The sequence below is a fragment of the Artemia franciscana genome, chromosome 14 (genome assembly GCF_032884065.1).
Source record: "Artemia franciscana chromosome 14, ASM3288406v1, whole genome shotgun sequence".
Classification (NCBI taxonomy): domain Eukaryota; kingdom Metazoa; phylum Arthropoda; class Branchiopoda; order Anostraca; family Artemiidae; genus Artemia; species Artemia franciscana.
The window spans coordinates 30273685-30294735 of record NC_088876.1 but is presented as its reverse complement, the minus strand read 5'-3'; the positions used below and the strand labels follow the sequence as shown (position 1 = coordinate 30294735).

At 36.3% G+C, this 21051-nt stretch overlaps 1 protein-coding gene across 1 annotated transcript in view; it reads left to right on the top strand.

Annotated features, from left to right (window-relative positions):
* Nucleotides 1-21051, top strand: part of LOC136035560 (uncharacterized) — a 100751-nt gene that overhangs the window by 65039 nt on the left and 14661 nt on the right. Inside the window, exons 5-6 of the mRNA XM_065717430.1 lie at nt 10992-11318; nt 18355-18465. Of these exons, the coding sequence (XP_065573502.1) occupies nt 10992-11318; nt 18355-18465 (438 nt within the window). The remainder of the gene's footprint in view (nt 1-10991; nt 11319-18354; nt 18466-21051) is intronic.

Here is a 21051-nt window from a genome sequence, read left to right as displayed (position 1 = left end):
GAAAATTAAAACGTAAGTAGGATCTTTCCACCAAATATGGTTATACGGAAAACGAAATAAAGATTTTTTTTTAAAGAACTTTTTAAGCATATTTTTCAAGTTATTTTTGAATATAGTTTTAATGTAGTTTTTATACTGAATTTGAGAATTATACTTTTTGTGCTACTCTCATTTTTTTATTGGGGGGGGGGGGGCGTATGTTCATCTTTCTAGATGGTAAATGAATAGATTTTGTTGCCCATTTTAAGGAAAGCCGGTTAAAATTTATTTTAATCTTCTTAACTGTTGAAACCTGATGTTACTTTATCAAGCAAAAGAAATCATATTTTTCATACAGGACAGTCTATTTTTCATATCTTAGATTATCTATGGGAGTCAAATATCTGTTTAGGCAGGAATACATTTTTTTAATAGAGATTAAGTGACACTTATCTCATACCCAAAATGGAAGGGCGTTCCTAGCGTTTCCGTAGTTTAACGTAAGAGGGGAAATATGATTTTGAGCTTTTCGAAAAACGAAGTGTTTGTTTTCAATAGTATAGACTGGAAATGACATGTAGAATTACATATATCCGAGTATTTGGCTCTTAATTTGGCACATGGGCGAATCTACAACATTTTTATTGGGGGGGGCAAGAGGGCCCATATCCGGGTAGTCAAGGGGCATGGGATATATAATATTTTTTTGGTTTGCATTATTGGGGGGGGCAACTGCCCTCTTAACCCTTCCCCCAAACGATGCCCCGATTTGGAATGAGTTGTGGCTTTGAGTGGTGGGCCATAATTTCTCACTTATTTTATTTAGAATTAATTGGAATAAAAAAGAATAAAAAAAGTATAATTTTTTGTGTTGAATATGTTCAAATATGTAATTATTATACTTTTAATTAATAACGTAAAGTAAGTTCTACATTTCTACAATAACAATCACAAAATAGTCATATGTTAATGGGAAGGATATAAAGGTCTACCACTGAATTCCGTATAATTATAAACCCTTAGACTAAATTTTGAAACCTCCTTCTTGAATACTCCCCTATCCTGTCTCATTTGCAAGTGTAAGCTAGACCTACGTTGCCTGAGCAACGTGAAGCGTTGCGGCAACCTTTGTCCGGCTTCGCCGAATAAAGTGTTGCGAGAGCAACACTTTGGTTTTGTTTCTTTGCTATCGGTTAAACGCTGAAGTTGTCAGCCTATCGAAGCTTTTAAAACCTTATATTCAAAGAAGAACGCGATCAGTAATCATGTGATCAAAGGCTATTCCTCAGCGTTGAAAAAACAACAATATCAAAAGAATATCGAAAGAAGGGACTAAATTGACTTGGCAGCCAGTTGAAATTTATCCTTTTCAGTCGTAGACATCGTGACGGATCAAGACTTGGAACAATATCTTATATAATCTAGTTGGTATTATGAAGCCATCCGTAACTTTTCAGGATCAAAATACCATAGATGACACACAGTGAGTTACAGTGAGTATGGGTAGGCTACACCAACTAGCAAAAGTTACAAACCCCTCTTCACTAAAGATGATTGTAGCCTAACAGACGATTATTACTTACACAAGTTCCCTACATGTCTTACCACTGGAACCAACTCGGTCTTATCATCAAATACACTGGAAACTAATAATAGGTACACCAAATAGCAAAATTTGCAAACCCCTCACTGCCAAAAATGATTACGAGCTAACAGCCGACCTTTCCTTACAAGTCCCCTACATGTCTCACAATGGGTATCGGCTTATTTTTCGGTTTCAGTGTGTACCCTACTACTGAAGTTGTCAACCCCTTGAAGCTTTCAAACTAGTATATCTCATGAAGGAATTTTTGTATAAAAAAATGGATGAAATATACTTGATCAGCTAATCAAGAGCTATCAATTGCCGTCGAGTTTTTTTTTTATCTGTCTTAGTTCAAAAGTTGATTTTTTGCCATAGGCCAACTTTCTAACGTCACCACTTAGAAAGGAGCAAAGGATAAGCTCCAATTTCTTTAGCAATGACAGAACTTTTAAAGTTTAAGAGACATTTTTCTACCTCAATCCCAAGTCCGAAAAAACAAATGATAAACCCAGCCAAAATCACGGCAGCACTTTCTGACCCCTGGGAAAATGCAACTTTTTGGCTTCTGTAAATTTTTCTATTTATCACTCAAAGAAGATATATTGGCTGTGGGGCCGGGTGATTGCCGCATATATTTAACACTTATAGATTTTAGTCCATCCTCAATTTGAAAGTGGTGCCCGCCTGCTTGCCTGCTAGAACGGAGCTTTCTACTCGAAAGCAGAAACATGGTTGGATGAAACGAAAGCTTGGCTGCACAACTTCAGATACTCCTCTCTGACATAGGCTACATAACTCTACTTCACTTCGCACACCATAGGCTCTGGCTCGTGGACAAGCAAAAACCATCCTTTTTGGCCCCAGGCAAGAGTTCTGCGGAGCTTTCCAAAATGTAATGCCATATTCATCAATCCGGCCTGAGGTCCACACTTTCCGTAGAAACCGCACAGGTTAGACCCTTACCAGTTTCCAGGAATAAGCCGACATCGGCGGCATAGGAAAAAAAAAAGGACAAAACCAAAGTGTTGCTCTCGCAACACAATTAATCGTAAGAGTTTGGAAGAAACTAGAAGAATTGAAGAGCAAGGCGGCAACTTCGTTCAAATTGTTCGACTTCTGCGAGATATGTGCCTCGCAGATCATCAGCTCAGAAGGGACACCTCGAGAGAGACTAATAGATGTTAGGGAGACTAATGACAAAATTGGGAGGATATAACAGAAAGATTAGTAGGAACGTTGTGAAGGAAAGGAACTCCTCTAGATAACTAATGTTTATCCACCTTAACTATTTAACTCACGCTTGTCTTGTGACAAGCGTAATATCTGGTGAATTTAATGGGGTCCATCAAAAATGTCTAAATTTCTCTATTGCTGTGTGTATTTTCATCTCTGCCAAGCTCACAGACTTCATCTCTTCTGATAGCTAATCTTTTCAACGTCCTTGAAAATATATATGTTCTTCTTTTCTTCCGCAAAGTGTTTTTTGCTGATCTCGGAGAAAACCTACCTCTCTTGCGTAAAACTCTTTTTGGATCGTAGTAGAAGAGTCAAGATGGTAACAGTAGTGAATTTATAAGAAAGTATTAAAGTTCTAAGGTGGAAGGTGAGTAGCAACCAAAAAACTTCCCAAAGAAAATCTACTCCCTCTGCGTTGCTTATTTCAATTATGCTATATTTTATACAAGGCGTCTTTTTCAAATTCTAATGTCAACCCCCTATGTTCACTTATTTTATTCATGTTACAGATAAAGATTATTTTAACTAAATATTCATCTGGGGGTTGTTTGGTACCCTTCGTCTATTGTATATCCTTCTTGGTGTGCTACTGGTCGCTAAAATGTTATGGTCAGGCGTGTTTCGGGGAATTGATATTGGGAGGGGAGGGCTTTCTGATTCGTCAAAACAGCAAAATGGCCCGACATTGATGTCTCTATCTATTACTGACACTGACACTTCTCTATTACTGCGTGTATTTTCATCTCTTCAAGCCCACATACTTCATCTCTTCTGATTGTTAAACTTTTCAACGTCCTTGGAAATGCATATGCTCTTCTTTTCTTCCACAAAGTGTTTTTGCTGATCTCAGAGAAAACCTACCTCTCTTGTGTAAAACTCTTTTTGGATTGTAGTAGAAGAGTCAAGATGGCAACAGTTATGAATTCATAAGAAAGTATTAAATTTCTAAGGCGGAAGGTGAGAGCTCCAAAAAAACTGCTCAAAGAAAATCTACTTCCTCAACGTTGCATATTTCAAGTATACTATATTTTTATACAAGGTGTCTTTTTAAAATTTGATGTTGTAATCTTCACTCATTTTATCCATGTTGCGGATAAAAATTATTCTAACTAAATATATCCTCCGGGGATTGTTTGGTACCCTTCGTCTATGGTATATTCCTCTTGGTGAGCTTACTTGTCGCTAAAATATTATGGTCAGGCATGTGTCGAGGAATTGAAATTTGAATTAAAATAGAATAGTTGTGGGCATCAAGCCATGGCTAATAGTAGGAAAAGCCAAGACAGAGATTTCAATTGAGCGAGAAGAAAAACTTGGCATTAATTGCCCCCCTTCATTGCCGACGTTACCATCTCCCACTTATGCTACACCTCTCATGTCACTCCACAATGCCGAACTAGAGTCAATCTGTCGGAGGGTCTTCCCGCCTCGGCACGTTTGATTCTTCCATTATAATTGAAAATTTAAATTATAATGGAAAATTTTCCATTATGTCACTCCACAATGCCGAACTAGAGTCAATCTGTCGGAGGTTCTTCCATGTTCATCACGCTGGGTTGAGCAAATATAGTTGAAAATTAGCAAATATATTTGGTCTTAGGCAGGTTGAACTAAGAGTTTAGAATCGAAACATGAGACCAATAATTTCGCCTAGAATCAGAGGCAACCAATTATCCAAATTTAAAATACGGTCCATTCTACAATGAGCGTCAGGCAAGGCAATTGATTCAATTTATAAACTTAAACATTTGCTATACTAATAAAAAAGTTAATTTAATGTTAGTTGAAGACCAAGTTAGAATTGCAAATTGTCCAATCCAAAGCCTACAAGGGCCTCCTATCTGCTTCGAATGTTATACAAAAGAAACTTGCAATGGGAGGGGGAGGCCTTTCTGATTCGTCAAAGCAGCAAAATGACCTGACATTGATATTAAACAATATTACGAAAAAAACAGAGGAAGTCTTTAGGATCAGGGGCAGGCACGTACTTTCTTTGTTTGATGTTTTTGATCTGCTCGATCTGCTATGGTAAAACATGTGCTTTAATTTCATCGGTGTACAACTGTATCTATTTTAGTAAATCAATGAAAGCATTCTTTACCTCTAGATAGACAAACAACCAGACGATTTAAATTGAAATTAAAGTAGATTACACAAGAACTGGTGAAAGTCATTGGACTTGAGTGGCTTGAAAGCCCTTCCCCCTGTCTACACGCTTATTGTGACTTTTACTATGGCGTAACCCTTACAGTTAATCCAGCTACTAAGCTTAGTGCAGTCGTTTGTTTTTTCTTCTTCTTTTTTCTCTAGAAAATTATGATCCCTTTCGTAATGTGTGTTGTAAAATGTTGTCAACTGCTGAAGATTGTTGTTTATAAATTATGAGACCCGATATTTCCTTGCACACATTATAAGGGTATATGTTGCAACTAAATTTGATGAGTAAAATAAACCAAAAACTGAATTTATCCGTGTTTATCCGCTTTAAAATCTTTCTTCTGAATATCTAGAAGAAATATACCAAAGAGTATGGGTAACATATTAGAGGGGAAACCGGCAAGTGTCGAAAAAAAACTATTATCAACGCCTTCTAGTGTGCGGTGACGTTTTGTATATTTTTTTCAGTGTAATAATAAGAATAATTAATTTAATTAGTATAATTGGTAAAATAATAAGTGTCTGATCTCACTTCCTTGCAGATAAACGATTACAAAGCTTGAAAAAGGCCTACGATAGATGGCGTTGATTTTTTTTTGTCCATGCTAGCGCCAGTCTCTACTCTGATAAGTTACCGTTACTCTTTGGTACAGGCTAGATCTTATGAACGGCAAAGTTACTTTGCAGCATGAAAGATATGGACTATCTTTGCGTTGTTTTTGGGGGACTGAACTGGTTTGTTTGAATGTTATGTTCTCTGAGTATGTCTTAATAGGCAAGTGGTCCATTTATTTTTTTAAAGACAAAGGTGCAGAGGGTACAGGACATGTCGATAAGCTGGACACTTTAGGGTGGGTGAGGTCTAAAAGGTATTTTAAGATAAAAAAGATGTTTACTTAACCGAAACAGCAACAGCTACTATTTATAGCACGCCATGTGTAGCCTTAATCAGATCAATGCTATAATACTCACAGGCATATACACAAAGCAAATTACGTCACATATCCAATACTTCTTAGTGTTTTCAGAGGCAAGGCTCTAGCGTTGCCTCTTATAGCAAAGAGCCATGAGGATTCAGTATATATTTTTTTTCAAAGCTACTTCATATGGAAGAGGGGGCCGTGTAAACTTTGGAGGGGCTCGTTCGATAGAATTGGAAGTTCGAGTATCCTTTTTATGAGTCAAAAATGATCGAAGGGAAAAACTCTTTTTGTTGCCTTTCCCCTAAAGAAATTCTATTAAATTTTTATATAGCCATTTCGTTCAAAATTGTCAATAACTATGCCTAATAGTCTATAACTAGTAAATATATAATAGTTCAAATAACGATGCCTCAAGGAATAACATGATCCCGCTCATTCCTTCCCACACGGCCCTCGGGAAAAGAGCTGTAAGTTATGAAAATTGCCAATTTTTAATACGCAGGGTTTGTTATTGGTAAAGGGAGGACATGTTTCATCCTGAGTCTCCAAAAAGGTTTAGGGTATTAACGTGAAACTTTCAGGAAATGTTGAGAGGGTGCTGAACACAATCTAAACACTATGTACATGTTTTTTTTTCCAAAAGAGCGTATGAACAGTGTCTCGAAAATTGCTGGTTGTATTAAGTTAGGCAAGTTAGCCGTTGTTTTACACATCAGGTTTTTATGGCACTTGGTATTAACCAAGTGCATATAGCAATGGCAAATTCTGACGGTCTGTCTGTCGTCGGTCCCGGTTTTGCTACTTTAGGCACTTCCAGGTAAGCTAGGACGATTAAATTCGGCAGGCGTATCAGGGACTGGACCAGATTAAATTAGAAATAGTCGTTTTCCCGATTTGACCATCTGGGGAGGAGTGGGGGCCGGTTAATTAAGAAAAAAACAGAAAAAAAAATAAAGTATTTTTAACTTACGAATGTTTGATCAGATATTAATGAAATTTGATGTTTGGAAGGATATCATGTCTCAGAGCTCTTATTTTAAATCTCGACCGGATCTGATGACATTGGGGGGAGTTGGGAGGGGGAAACCCAAAATCTTGGAAAACACTTAGAGTGGAGGTATCGGGATGAAACTTGGCGGGAAAAAGCACAAGTCCTAGATACGTGATTGACATAACCGGAACGAATCCGCTCTCTTTAGGGTAGTTGGGGGGGGGGTCAATTCTGAAAAATTAGAAAAAATGAGGTATTTTTAACTGACGAACGGGTGATCGGATCTCAATGAAATTTGATATTTAGAAGCATATCGTGTCTCAAAGCTCTCATTTTAAATCCCGACCGGACCTTGTGACATTGGGGGGAGTTTAGGGGGGAACCTAAAATCATGGAAAACGCTTAGAGTGGAGGGATCGGGATGAAACTTGGTGGAAAACTAAGCAGAAGGCTTAGATACGTGATTGACATAATTGGAACGGATCGGCTCGATTTGGGGGAATTGGGGGGAGGGTTTTATAACTTACGAAGGAGTGATCGGATCTTCATGAAACTTCATATTTAGAAGGAACTCGTAACTCAGATCTCTTATTTTAAATCTCAACCGGATCCAGCGTCAGGGGGGGGGAATCTTAGAAAATACTAAAGGCTGAGAGATCAGGATGAAACTGGATGGGAAGAATAAAAACAAGTCTAAGATACGTGACTGACATAACCGGACCGGATCCGCTCTCTTTGGTGGAGTTGGGGGGGGGGTATTCGGAAAAATGTGATATTTGTAACTTACGAACGGGTAATCAGATCTTAATGAAATTTGATATTTAGAAGGATCTTGTGCTTTAAAGCCCTTATTTTAAATTGACCAGATCCTGTGACATTGGGGGGAGTTGGAGGGGGAAACCGGAATTCTTGGAAAACGTGAAAATTGGGGTATTTTTATCTTACGAATAGGTGATCGGATCTTAATGAAAATTGATATATAGAAGGATCTTGTGTCTCAGATGCTCCATTTTCGACTCGAATTGGATCCAGGGACATAGGGGATGGGAGGAGGGAAACAGAAATCCTGAAAAACGCTTAGAGTGGAGAGGTCGAGATGAAACTTGATGGGAAGAATAAGCAAAAGTTCTAGATACTGGATTGACATAGTTGGAACGGATCCGTTATCTTTGGAGGAGCTGAGGGTGTTAATTTGGAAAAATTAGAAAAAATGGGGTATTTATAACTTACGAGTGAGTGATTGGATCTTAATGATTTTGACATTTAGAAGGACATCGTGACTCAGATCTCTTATTTTAAATCCCGACCGGCATTAAGCCTCTGATTTTCCTTTTAAATCAATCTGTTGATTCTTAGAATTTTGTTACAGCTCATATTATATGGGCTCTTGGCCCTTAGCTGTTCTGGCCTCGTCACAAGTACCATATAAGCTCTTAGCTCTTGTTTTTATAAATTGGGGCATGTTTGATCCCCGGATCTTCAAGAAGGCTTAGGATATTAGGGTGAAACTTCCAGGAAATGTTTAGGGGATTGTTGAAAAACATCAAAAACACAATAAGTGCATACTGGTTGTCAAAACGGCGTATTTAGCAACATATCAGGAACGCTGAGAGTATTAAGTTAAAACTTTCAATGTACTTTGAAGGGAATGTTGAAAAGTGATTGGTGGGCACCTCCCTCACCCTTTTTAGATAACCCCCCTCAAATAAGGTCAAAATTTGAAATTACTGTTTCTTAAAAAAAAATCAAATAACTGCATCTGGGGATGCCATGCCCCCACAGCCCCCGGAATCATGGGCTGTAAATTGCGCGCTTTGCTCATAGTTCACATAAAGGGCTTATCATTAGTAGTGGGGGTGTTTGATTGTGGGTGTGCATGGAAAGGTTATAGGCATTAACGAGTAACTTCAGGGAGCGCGGAAGGGAATGTTGAACTAAATCAAAAGACACTGCTTATCCAGGTTATCAAAAAGATGTTTTAATTTAAACCGAACGAAGAAGCAACTCTTTTTCATTTATTTTTTTGAGGAAGGTTGTAGCCCCATATTCTTATACGGAATAATTTCAGCTCGTTTTAAGCTTTAATGCTGCTCCTTACATCCACTTGATCTTTTATTTACCGAAGTAAAATGTCCTAACTTGGAAGGGTAAACTTTTAGAAATCAAATATCTTTGAATATTGATAGAAATTGATATTTTCTCTTCAGGAGACCTAAGCAAAATTTCCGTATCTCTCATAAATTTTTGTGAAATGATACCGTAAATCCTTATTTTCAAGAACAGAAATTCCGATTTCTCAAATATTTTAGGATTAACGTTTTAATATATTTTATACGTTTAATGCCATGCAAAGTAAGCAAGAAAATATGCACTTTTTATATCAAAAATGAACTGAACACTAAGAAATAATTTTTAAAGTTGTCTTCGCACCTTGATTTCCTTGGCATCCTAGAAGTAACAATGCTCGAGGTCTTCAAAACCTAAGCAAAATGTCCGTGTCTATCATAAATTTTCGTGAAGTTATATCGTACAACCTGATTTTGAGACATAGAAGTTTTATTATGCTGGTTCCTATGGTGCATTTTTCATTACGATCTGGTGCCATTTTCGAGGGGTTTCAGGCTCTTTTTTAAATCCCCCCAAAATAATAGTAGCCATTCCCGAATCAGTTTCCGATGGCAATTTTTCTCATTAGGCAGTTTTTCTTCTAAATGGAAAAGTGCATTTCTTCTAATATAAACAGTTTTTTCTTTTAACTTTTGGTCACTATGGGTTTTGGTTCGTCATTTCCTTGGTTCAACCAGGATGGCACTCACAGATGGTGGAATTTATAAAAAGCACGTAAATATGAACAATAGCTTTTAAACGAGCCATTAAACATGGGCTACGAACATGGGCACTACGATAGTATGGTAGCCTTCTAGCTATCCTAATGCTACAGTAGTCTGCTGGTGAGCAGACAATTTATGAAACTTACTAAGAGGGCTTTGAGGGGTAGTACACGGAAGGAGTCATTGAAATACCCCAGTTAACTGTTTTGAACCATAAATATTACAATGATTCCTTTTTTACTTCCAAGCTTTCCCACTAGAGAAATATTCGGAAAAGTGCCGCTTATAGTGCCATATAGCCCTTGTAGATGGTAGAATCGATAAAAACTACGTAGATATAAACAATGGCTTTTAAATGAGCCGTTAAACATCTCTCTACCAAGTTTAGGTAGTCCACAAGCCCCAGCTTTTCTAGTTGAGACATGGCAACAAAGGTGCCATTTTAGTGCCATGTGGCACTTGCAGATAGGTGTAATTTATACAAGGTAGGTAGAAATAAGCAGTAGTCTTATATAAGCTATTAAACATCATTCTGCAATGTTCTGGTAGCCCGCTAGCCCCTCTTGAGAAATGGCACCGAAAGTGCCATGTGGCGCTTGCAGATGGTGGAATTTATAAAAAAAAAGCAGAATGAATGATAGCTTTTAAATTAGCCATTAAAAAACTATGTATGTGTTCTGGTAAGTCGCTACCCCTAGTAGAAAAAAAGGAAACAGATCAGTGCTGCCCATGCAAAAAGGGTATTTTTCTTGTGGTTCAAGGTGGAGAACTGGAATTATTCTATACAAGGTCTTCGACCATGCTGATTCTAAGGTTTAAATCTTCCATTTCGATCTGACTCTATTTTCAAGGGGCTTCAAGCTTTTTTCGAAATCACCATAAATTTGTTTTCGCAATAAACTCTTATTTTTAAGATTAACCGCGATAGTAGTTACCATTTCAGAACGGTGTCAAATGGCAATTTTTTCTCATCAGGCAGTTTTTTCCTCTTTCAAAATGTGTTTTTTTCACTTTTGGCTAATTAGGGATGCAGTAATGCAGCAAGTCCTGCAACCATGATTATTATATGACTGAATTTCTTACCGTCTGAAATTTTAATATGGCTTTTGCTTTCCTTTGAAAAATTGCTTTTTCCGAATGTGTTTTTTTTTATCAGTCATTAAAATGCCGGTTAAAATAAAAGACAAACGATTTCATATATATCTCAGTACTAGGAGCGGGATGAATAATTAATTGTTAACAATTCTTTTTAATTTGCCGAAATAGAGTTTCAACTCTTTTCATTTCAGATACAGAAGCAGATCTGGAATCTCAAGAAATCTTCATTTATCTCCATTTCAACTCCCTTCCAAAGCCGGTTGTCTCATTTCAAACATTAAAGGGAGTTAATTTATACACAGTTCGGATCATTAGATGGGAAAATAACTTCAAGGACACTTTGAAGACGTTTATTGTTGATGTTAGGAATCCGAAAACATTCGCTTATAATTACAAAGAAATAATAACATTTGATACTGAAGTGGATTTGGATGTTGGGAATTACAGTGTCGAAGTGGAGCTGAATGATCCCAATATTAATGGCCGTGTTTCTGGGACGCCGTTCTTTGTTGTTATCGGTATTTTTCTTCCTTTTCTTCCTTCTTTTTTAATATGATTTTGTTCGACGGTTCTCTCCCTCATTTTCTCTTTCTCCTTCTCCTCCCTCTTTCTCTCTATTTCTCTTTTTTTATCTATTTCTCTATTTCATCTAAGTGATATAAACTGATAGACATTTTCAAACATTCATTCCAGGTCCTGTTTTTTTGTTTTTTTCTCTCTATCTCTCTCTCTCTCTCTCTATCTCTCTCTCTCTCTCTCTCTCTCTATCTCTCTCTCTCTCTTTCTCTCCCTCTTTCTCTTTCTCTCCCTCTTTCTCTTGTAAAAGCTACCAGTTTTTATAGATTTTTTTTATTTTCATGATTTTTCAAAAACTTTATATATTTTCCTATGTTTAACGTTTCCTATGTTTTAATTTCCCATTTTTATGGCACCTGGTATTCACCAAGTGACATATAGCGATCGCAAATTCTGTCGATCTATCTGTCCCGGTTTTGCTAGTTTAGGCACTTCCAGATAAGCTAGGACGATGAAATTTGGCAGGCGTATCAGGAACCAGATCAAATTAGGAATAGTCGTTCGATTTGACCATCTGGGGGGAGTGGGGGGGGGCGGTTAATTCGGAAAAATTAGAAAAAATGAATCATTTTTAAATTACGAACGGGTGATCGGATCTTAATGAAATTTGACATATAGATTGATATTGGGTCTCAGAGCTCTTATTTTAAATCCCCACTGGATCCGGTGACATTGGAAGGAGTTAAGGGAGGGACCTAAAATCTTGGAAAACGCTTAGAGCGGAGGGATCGGGATGAAACTTGGTGGGAAAAATAAGCACAAGTCCTAGATACGGGATTGACATAACCGGGATGGATCTGCTCTCCTTGGGGGAGTTGGGGGGGAGGGCAAAATTCTCTCTCTTTCTTTCCCTCTTTCTCTTGTAAAAGCTACCAGTTTTTCATTTTTTTTTTCATGATTTTTCAAAAACTTTATATATTTTCGTATGTTTAACTTGCATACTTTGGCGTTTTTATGGTACTTGGCATTCAGCAAGTGACATAGCGATCGCAAACTCTGAAAAATTAGATAAAATGTGGTATTTTTAACTTACGAAGGAGTCATCGGATCTTAATTGAATTTCATATTTAGAAGGACCTCGCATCTCAGATCTCTTATTTTAAATCCCGACCGGATCCAGTGTCATTGGGGGGAGTTGGGGGGGGGGGGTAAGGGACCGGAAATCTTGGAAAACGCTTAAAGCGGAAAGATCAGGATGAAACTTGTTGGGAAGAACAAGCACAAGTCCAAGATACGTGACTGACGTAACCGGACTAAATCTGCTCTCTTTGGGGGAGTTGGGAGGGGGGAGTAATTCGGGAAAACTAGAAAAAATGAGGTATTTTCAACTTACGAACGGGTGATCAGATCTTAATGAAATTTGATATTTAGAAGGATCTTGTGCTTTAGAACTCTCATTTTAACTCCCAACTATCTGGTGACATTTGGGGGAGTTGAAGGGGGAAACCAGAAATCTGGGAAAACGTGAAAATTGAGGTATCTTTATCTTACGAATGGGTGATCAGATCTTAATGAAACTTGATATATAGAAAGATCTTATGTCTCAGATGCTCCATTTTCAATTCAAATTGGATCTGTGGACATAAAGGGTTGGAGGGGAAACAGAAATCTTGGAAACCGGAAATCTTGGATAACGCTTAGAGTAGAGAGATCGGGATGAAACTTGATGGGAAGAATAAGCACAAGTTCTAAATACGTGATTGACATAATTGGAACGGATCCGCTCTCTTTGGGAAAGTTGGGGGGGGGTCTAGTTCTTTGGCGATTTCGGTGCTTCTGGACGTGCTAGGAAAATGAAAATCTGTAGGTGTGTCAGGAACCTGCATAAATTGACTTGATAACTGTCGTTTCTCCGATTCGACGATTCGACCATCTGGGGGGCTGGAAGGAGAGGAAAAATTGGAAAAAATTAGAGGTATTCTTAACTTACTAATGGGTGATCGGATGTTAATGAAATTTGATATTTAGAAGAACCTCATGTCTCAGAGCTCTTATTTTGAATCCCCACCGTATCCGGTGATATTGGGAAGTTGGAGGGGGAACCGGGAAATCTTTGAAAACACTTAAAGTGGAGAGATCGGGATGAAACTTGGTGGGAAGAAGAAGCACAAGTCCTAGATACTTGATTGACATAATCGGACTGAATCAGCTCTCTTTGGGGGAGTTGGGGGGGGGGGTTGTTAATTCGGAAAAATTAACTTACGAATGGGTGATCAGATGTTAATGAAATTTAATATTTAGAAGGACCTCATGTCTCAGAGCTCTTATTTTGAATCGCGACCGCATCCGGTGATATTAGGGGAGTTGGAGGGGGAACCTGTAAATCTTTGAAAACACTTAGAGTGGAGAGATCGGGATGAAACTTGGTGGGAAGAAGAAGCACAAGTCCTAGCTACTGTATTGACATAATCGGACTGAATCCGCTCTCTTTGGGGGAGTCGGGGGGGGCTGTTGATTCGGAAAAATTAGAAAAATTGAGGTATTTTTAACTTAAGAACGGGTGACCGGATCTTAATGAAATTTCATATTTAGAAGTAAATCATGTCTCAGAGGTCTTTTTTTTAATCCCGACCAGATTTGGTGACTTTGGGGGGAGTCGGAGGGGGAAACCGGAAATTTTGGAAAACGCTTAAAGTGGAGAGATCGGGATGAAACTTGGTGGGTAGAATAAGCAAATGTCGTAGATACATGATTGACGTAAGCGGACTGGATCCTTTCTCTTTGGGGGCCGGTGCTTTGGTGAGCTCGGTGCTTCTGGACGTGCTAGGACGATGTTAATTTGTAGGCGTGTCAGGTATCTGCTCAAATTGACTGGACAAAGTTTTTTTCCCCGGTTCGACCATCTGGGGGGGGGCTGAAGGGAGAGGAAAATTTAGAAAAAATGAGATATTTTTAACTTACGAGTGGGTGATCGGATCTTAATGAATTTTTATATTTAGAAAGACCTCGTGTCTCAGAGCTCTTATTTTAAATCTCGACCGGTATTAAGCCTCGTATTTTCCATTTAAATCAATCCGTTGATTCTTAGAATTTTGCTAGAGCTCATGCCATATGAGCTCTTGGCTTACCAAAAGATGGCATTAATGTGCTTGTTTTACGTTTAGCAAAAAAAATTCTCAAAAAGAAGTTTCTTAAAGGACACATCGTGTTCATTCCCTGCATGTGTTGTATTAATCGATTTTTTCGATTCTCGATTTTCGATTCGTAATTGGTTGTGCCAAGAGTACTGTCATCCGCAAAAGCTTTAAGTGTATCGGAAAAGCATGACCTCTTGTCACAAATTAGTGACAGATGTGGGTTGACAAAGACGAGAGCAAGTGATAGGTTTTAGATTTTTAACCGCATTTATGAGGTCAATAACATAAATTAAAAAGAATTTGGCCCAATGACAGATTCTTGTGGAACCCCAAACTTTATTTCAGACGAGTTGGAAAAGAGAGGATCAACCGAGAAAGCTTGGCCAGATAAATATGATAGTAACCAAGAATAAGTACTCCCTCGTATTTCAGTATGGGATAGTTTCCAAAGAAGAATCTTGTGTGTTATGAATCAAACATTTTCATACATAGAGAAAAAGGGCAGCACGTATCAGACAAGAGTTAAGAGATGTATGTAAATAATTCAAGAGATTCTCACATGCGTGCTCAGTTGAATGCTTTGCCTTAAAACTAAACTGAGAATCATGAAAAAAGTTAGAAAATCAAGAAGTTAAGAAAGCAGAGCTTTTTCTAAAATTCTACTAAACACTGATAAGAGAGATATAGGACGATAACTAGCAGGGTCATTCGTGAACCACCTTTAAAAAATATAGTATCACGAGCACGCTTTAAAGCACTTGGGAAGACACCCGTTTCAAAAGACATATTGACAAGTCTTGCAAGAGCAGAAATGATGATAGGAAGAATGAACTTGACAACCTTAGTAGAAATACGGTATGTGCCTAAAGATGAAGAACCCTTCAAACAATTCTGGCTTTTTTAGCTTCATACATAGGATCCAAAGCCATTGATTTAAGACAAGGTGGTCCAAGATGACCTAAAATCATTTAGAGAAGAAGAAGGACTTAAAGAAGAGGCTGTAGTTTTTTCGATATTAGCAAAGTAAGAAGTAAGTAGGTCTTGCACTTTAAGCTCACCCTCCACGATTTCACCATCAATCAAAACACTTGAAGGGACAGAAGGGGGCTGAAAAGATGGCTTGATAACAGAATTTTTTTCTTGCCATGTTTTCCTAATGTCTTTACTGCACTCACAGAATTAACTATAGTAAAATGACGATTTGGCCCTCCGGCAAAGCGAATTATAAACTCTTCTACAAGCTTTAAAAAGTTGAAGTCGATAATCGCGCGAAAATGGCTTAGAGGACCTGTAAGCCTTGCAAAGATATTTTTTCTCAAGCTTTTAAGGAGTCCAGGAGTCATCCAAGGATTCAAAGGGGTTGCTCTCTTCGGTCCCGGATTCAACTGGGATGCATAATATGTATCCAAAATAATTTCTTTCAGAGTCATAAAAAGAATTAAAAAGAGAATCTACAGTTGATTCATTTTCAAAAATGCCCCACGAATAAACTGCCGACCGCAATCTAAGAAGAGCAAAAAAAAAGTTTAAATGGTCTGAGATATTGCTCATTAACACAGAATTTTGTACCAAAATCAACGATGAAAAAACATCATCAAGTAAAGAAGCAGTAGTATCAGTTATGCAAGTTGGAAGACATGCTGAAGATAATATGCCACAAGCAAGCATACTGAGAGAAAATCAAAGGTAGATCCCCATATAATTATCCCCATATGATCCTCCATATCCTCCTTTCCATGCTGACTTCCACACTTCTCCAGCTTATTTATAAATTCCTTAATAAAATATGAAAAGTGCTTCATATTGGGTAACCAGATTTTAAAACAACAGTTTTAAATACTTAACAAAATTCTGAAAGATATTGAAAATCTGAAACGAAAATAAAATTTAAAAGTATATTTTACAAAACATATAAAAATATATTCTGAAAAAATATTCCTTCGCCAAATTCAAAACTGCAACTATTACTCAAGCTTCTTATCGAAGAGATAGCATCTTGTAGATTAGATAGAAGTAAGATAGATTGTAGATAGAAGTAATAATTAAACTATCTACATAGATTGCTACTATCTACATAGATTGTCTACTTATCTACTTATCTACATAGATTTACTATCTACATAGATTGTAGATAGTAATAATTAGATAGATTGTAGATAGAAGCAAAAAAAGTCGTCAATGAAGCTTCAAAATGCGAAAGTAATAATTATACTATCTACATAGATTGCTACTATCTACATAGATTGTCTACTTATCTACTTATCTACATAGATTTACTATCTACATAGATTGTAGATAGGAATAATTAGATAGATTGTAGGTAGAAGCAAAAAAAGGCGTCAATGAAGCTTCAAAATGCGAAAGTAATAATTATACTATCTACATAGATTGTCTACTTATCTACTTATCTACATAGATTTACTATCTACATAGATTGTAGATAGTAATAATTAGATAGATTGTAGATAGAAGCAAAAAAAGTCGTCAATGAAGCTTCAAAATGTGAAAGTAATAATTATACTATCTACATAGATTGCTACTATCTACATAGATTGTCTACTTATCTACTTATCTACATAGATTTACTATCTACATTGATTGTAGATAGTAATAATTAGATAGATTGTAGATAGAAGCAAAAAAAGTCGCCAATGAAGCTTCAAAATGCGAAAGTAATAATTATACTATCTACATAGATTGCTACTATCTACATAGATTGTCTACTTATCTACTTATCTACATAGATTGTCTACTTATCTACTTATCTACATAGATTTACTATCTACATAGATTGTAGATAGTAATAATTAGATAGATTGTAGATAGAAGCAAAAAAAGTCGTCAATGAAGCTTCAAAATGCGAAAGTAATAATTATACTATCTACATAGATTGCTACTATCTACATAGATTGTCTACTTATCTACATAAATTTACTATCTACATAGATTGTAGATAGTAATAATTAGATAGATTGTAGATAGAAGCAAAAAAAGTCGTCAATGAAGCTTCAAAATGCGAAAGTAATAATTATACTATCTACATAGATTGCTACTATCTACATAGATTGTCTACTTATCTATTTATCTACATAGATTTACTATCTACATAGATTGTAGATAGTAATAATTAGATAGATTGTAGATAGAAGAAAAAAAGTCGTCAATGAAGCTTCAAAATGCGAAAGTAATAATTATACTACTATCTACATAGATTGTCTACTTATCTACTTATCTACATAGATTTACTATCTACATAGATTGTAGATAGAAATAATTAGATAGATTGTAGATAGAAGCAAAAAAAGTCGTCAATGAAGCTTCAAAATGCGAAAGTAATAATTATACTATCTACATAGATTGCTACTATCTACTTAGATTGTCTACTTATCTACATATCTACATAGATTTACTATCTACATAGATTGTAGATAGAAGTTATTAGATAGATTGTAGATGGAAGCAAAAAAAGTCGTCAATGAAGCTTCAAAATGCGGAAGTAATAATTATACTATCTACATAGATTGCTACTATCTACATAGATTGTCTACTTATCTACTTATCTACATAGATTTACCATCTATATAGATTGTAGATAGTAATAATTAGATAGATTGTAGATAGAAGTAAAAAAAAAGTCGTCAAGGAAGGTTCTAAATGCGAAAAAACAGACATATCTGTTTAGTGTATCTGTGCATATCAAAGACGAATACAGGGGATGGGGGCTTAGAAAATTTTAACACTTGTGTTTTTCCTTTAATTTTCTATGGTTTAACTTGTTTTCTTTATAACTCCCTCTTCCGGATACGAATTCCTGTCTAATATACCTTTAGCTGCTATAAGATAAAATAATACTTGACTGATTTAGTTTGAAAACCTAATGTATTGAATTATTAATTTATAGATCAGAAGCTTCCTGTGATGATAGTGGCTTGTGTTGCACTCTTCATAGTAGCTGCTCTTTTGCTGGGATTCCTCTTTGTTGTATGGAAAAGTTCGGATTCATCTAAGAGAGGTTTGGCAACATTTTCAAAATTTTTTACTTATTTCTTTTTTTATATGCAATGGAGGGAGTTTTGTTATGACCTGAGGAAAGGTAATCTTAATTATGCTTTTGTAATCTAATGCTATCATCCTCATATATAACAAAACTAAACAGGATTCTTTTTCCTTCATTTGTTACATGAAGTACTGTATTGTTTTACGTGAAGTTCTAGGAAGTTATGTATTACATGTAATACTATTCTCACGTGTATTATAACTAGGAACTAAACAACTAGGAAGTCATGTAATACATGTGTTACATGAAGTACTAGGAAGTTTTGTATTACACGTTTTTCATGTATCACATGAAGTACTAGGAAGTGTACGGTATTACTATTCTACTACTACTACTACTATGTATTACTATTCTCACTTGTATTGCAAAACTAAACAACTAGGAAGTCATGTAATACATGTAATACATTAAGTACTGTATTGTTTTACGTGAAGTACTAGGTAGTTTTGTATTACACGTACTTTATGTATCACATGAAGTACTAGGAAGTCATTTATTATATGTACTACTTTTCTCACACGTATTACAAAACTAAGCTGTTTTCTTTTTACTTCGTGTATTATATGAAATACTGTATTGTTTTAAACAGTTTTTTTTTTCTGTATTGCGTGAAGTACTGTATTGTATTACTTGTATTACATGAAATACTTGTTCATGCACTACATATGCTTTGTGTATCACATAAAGTGCGTTGATTATATCAGAAGTCATGTTTTAGTATTCCCATATATTACAAAACTAAACAGTATCTTTGTTCGTCACGTTTGTGGATTTAAAACCATAAATATTATCAATTGAACATCCTCAGACGGGAGGGGTGGGGGAGGAGATACCTAGAAATATATCTGACAGGACGTCTTGTGATTTTTAAAGGCTCACTGAAAGGCTTTTCAGTTCTAATCAGAACAAGATACCATTTGTTGGCACTTTAGTCTATTTGTTAAACCTTATGGCAAGCTTTTGACCAACATTGTCCATCTGTAGGCAACACCATTTCAAAATGAGCACATATTACTATATAATACGAGTTTGTGGATTTAAAACCATAAATACTATCAATTGAACATCCTGAGATGGGAGGAATCCGGGGGGGGGGGGTATCTAGAAATACATCTGACTTTACATCTTTTGTTTCAAAAGGCTCATTGAAAGGCTTTTCAGTTCGAATCAGAACAAGATGGCATTTGCTGGCACTTAAGTCTATTTGTTAAACGTATGGGAAGCTTTTGACCAACATTCCCCATCTGTAGTACAAATTGTAGTCCATCTGTAGTTCCATTCTGCAAATGCCATTTAGCATGATCACACATTACAATATAGTACGATAATATCAAAGCAGGAAATATTTAACAAGATGCCATTTACTGGGACTTTTAGTCTATTTGTTAAACTTATAGCAAGCTTTTGACCAACATTGTCCATTTGTAGTCCATCTGTAGTCCCATTGTCCAAATGCCATTTTAAAATGAGCACACATTACAATATAGTACGATAATATCAAAGCAAGAAATATTTAACAAGATGCCATTTACTGGGACTTTTAGTCTATTTGTTAAACTTATAGCAAGCTTTTGACCAACATTGTCCATTTGTAGTCCATCTGTAGTCCCATTGTCCAAATGCCATTTTAAAATGAGCACACATTACAATATAGTACGATAATATCAAAGCAAGAAATATTTAACAAGATGCCATTTACTGGGACTTTTAGTCTATTTGTTAAACTTATAGCAAGCTTTTGACCAACATTGTCCATTTGTAGTCCATCTGTAGTCCCATTGTTCAAATGCCATTTTAAAGTGAGCTCACATTACAATATAGTACGATAATATAAAAGCAGGAAATATTTAACAAGATGCCATTTACTGGGACTTTAGTCTATTTGTTTAACTTGTAGCAAGCTTTTGACCAACATTGTCCACCTGTGGTCCAAAATGTAGTCCATCTGTAGTCCTATTGTCCAAATGCCATTTTAAAATGAGCTCACATCAAACAGTTCGTGGCAACGAACTGTAGTAAGGAGCGACCCGGCTCAATAGTAAACGAAACTCTAAAAACCGGAATTTCGATGCCAAAAGATATATCAAAAGAATCAGATTTTTATGCTGATTTTAAATATATAAGTTTCATCAAATTTAGTCTTTGTCATCAAAAGTTACGAGCCTGAGAAAATTTGCCTTATTTTGGAAAATAGGGGGTAACACCCCCTAAAAGTCATAGGATCTTAACGAAAATCGCATTCAGCGTATCAGAGAACCCTATAGAAAAAAAATTCAAGATCCAATCTAGAAAAATGTGGAATTTCGTATTTTTTTGCCAGAAGACAAATCACGGGTGCGTGTTTATTTGTTTTTGTTTTTTTTTTTTTTTCAGGGGTCATCGTATTGACCAAGTGGTCCTAGAGTGTTGCAAGAGGGCTCATTCTAACGGAAATGAAAAGTTCTAGTGCCCTTTTTAAGTGACCAAAAAAATTGGAGGGCACCTAGGCCCCCTCTCACGCTCATTGTTTCCCAAAGTCAACGGATCAAAATTTTGACATAG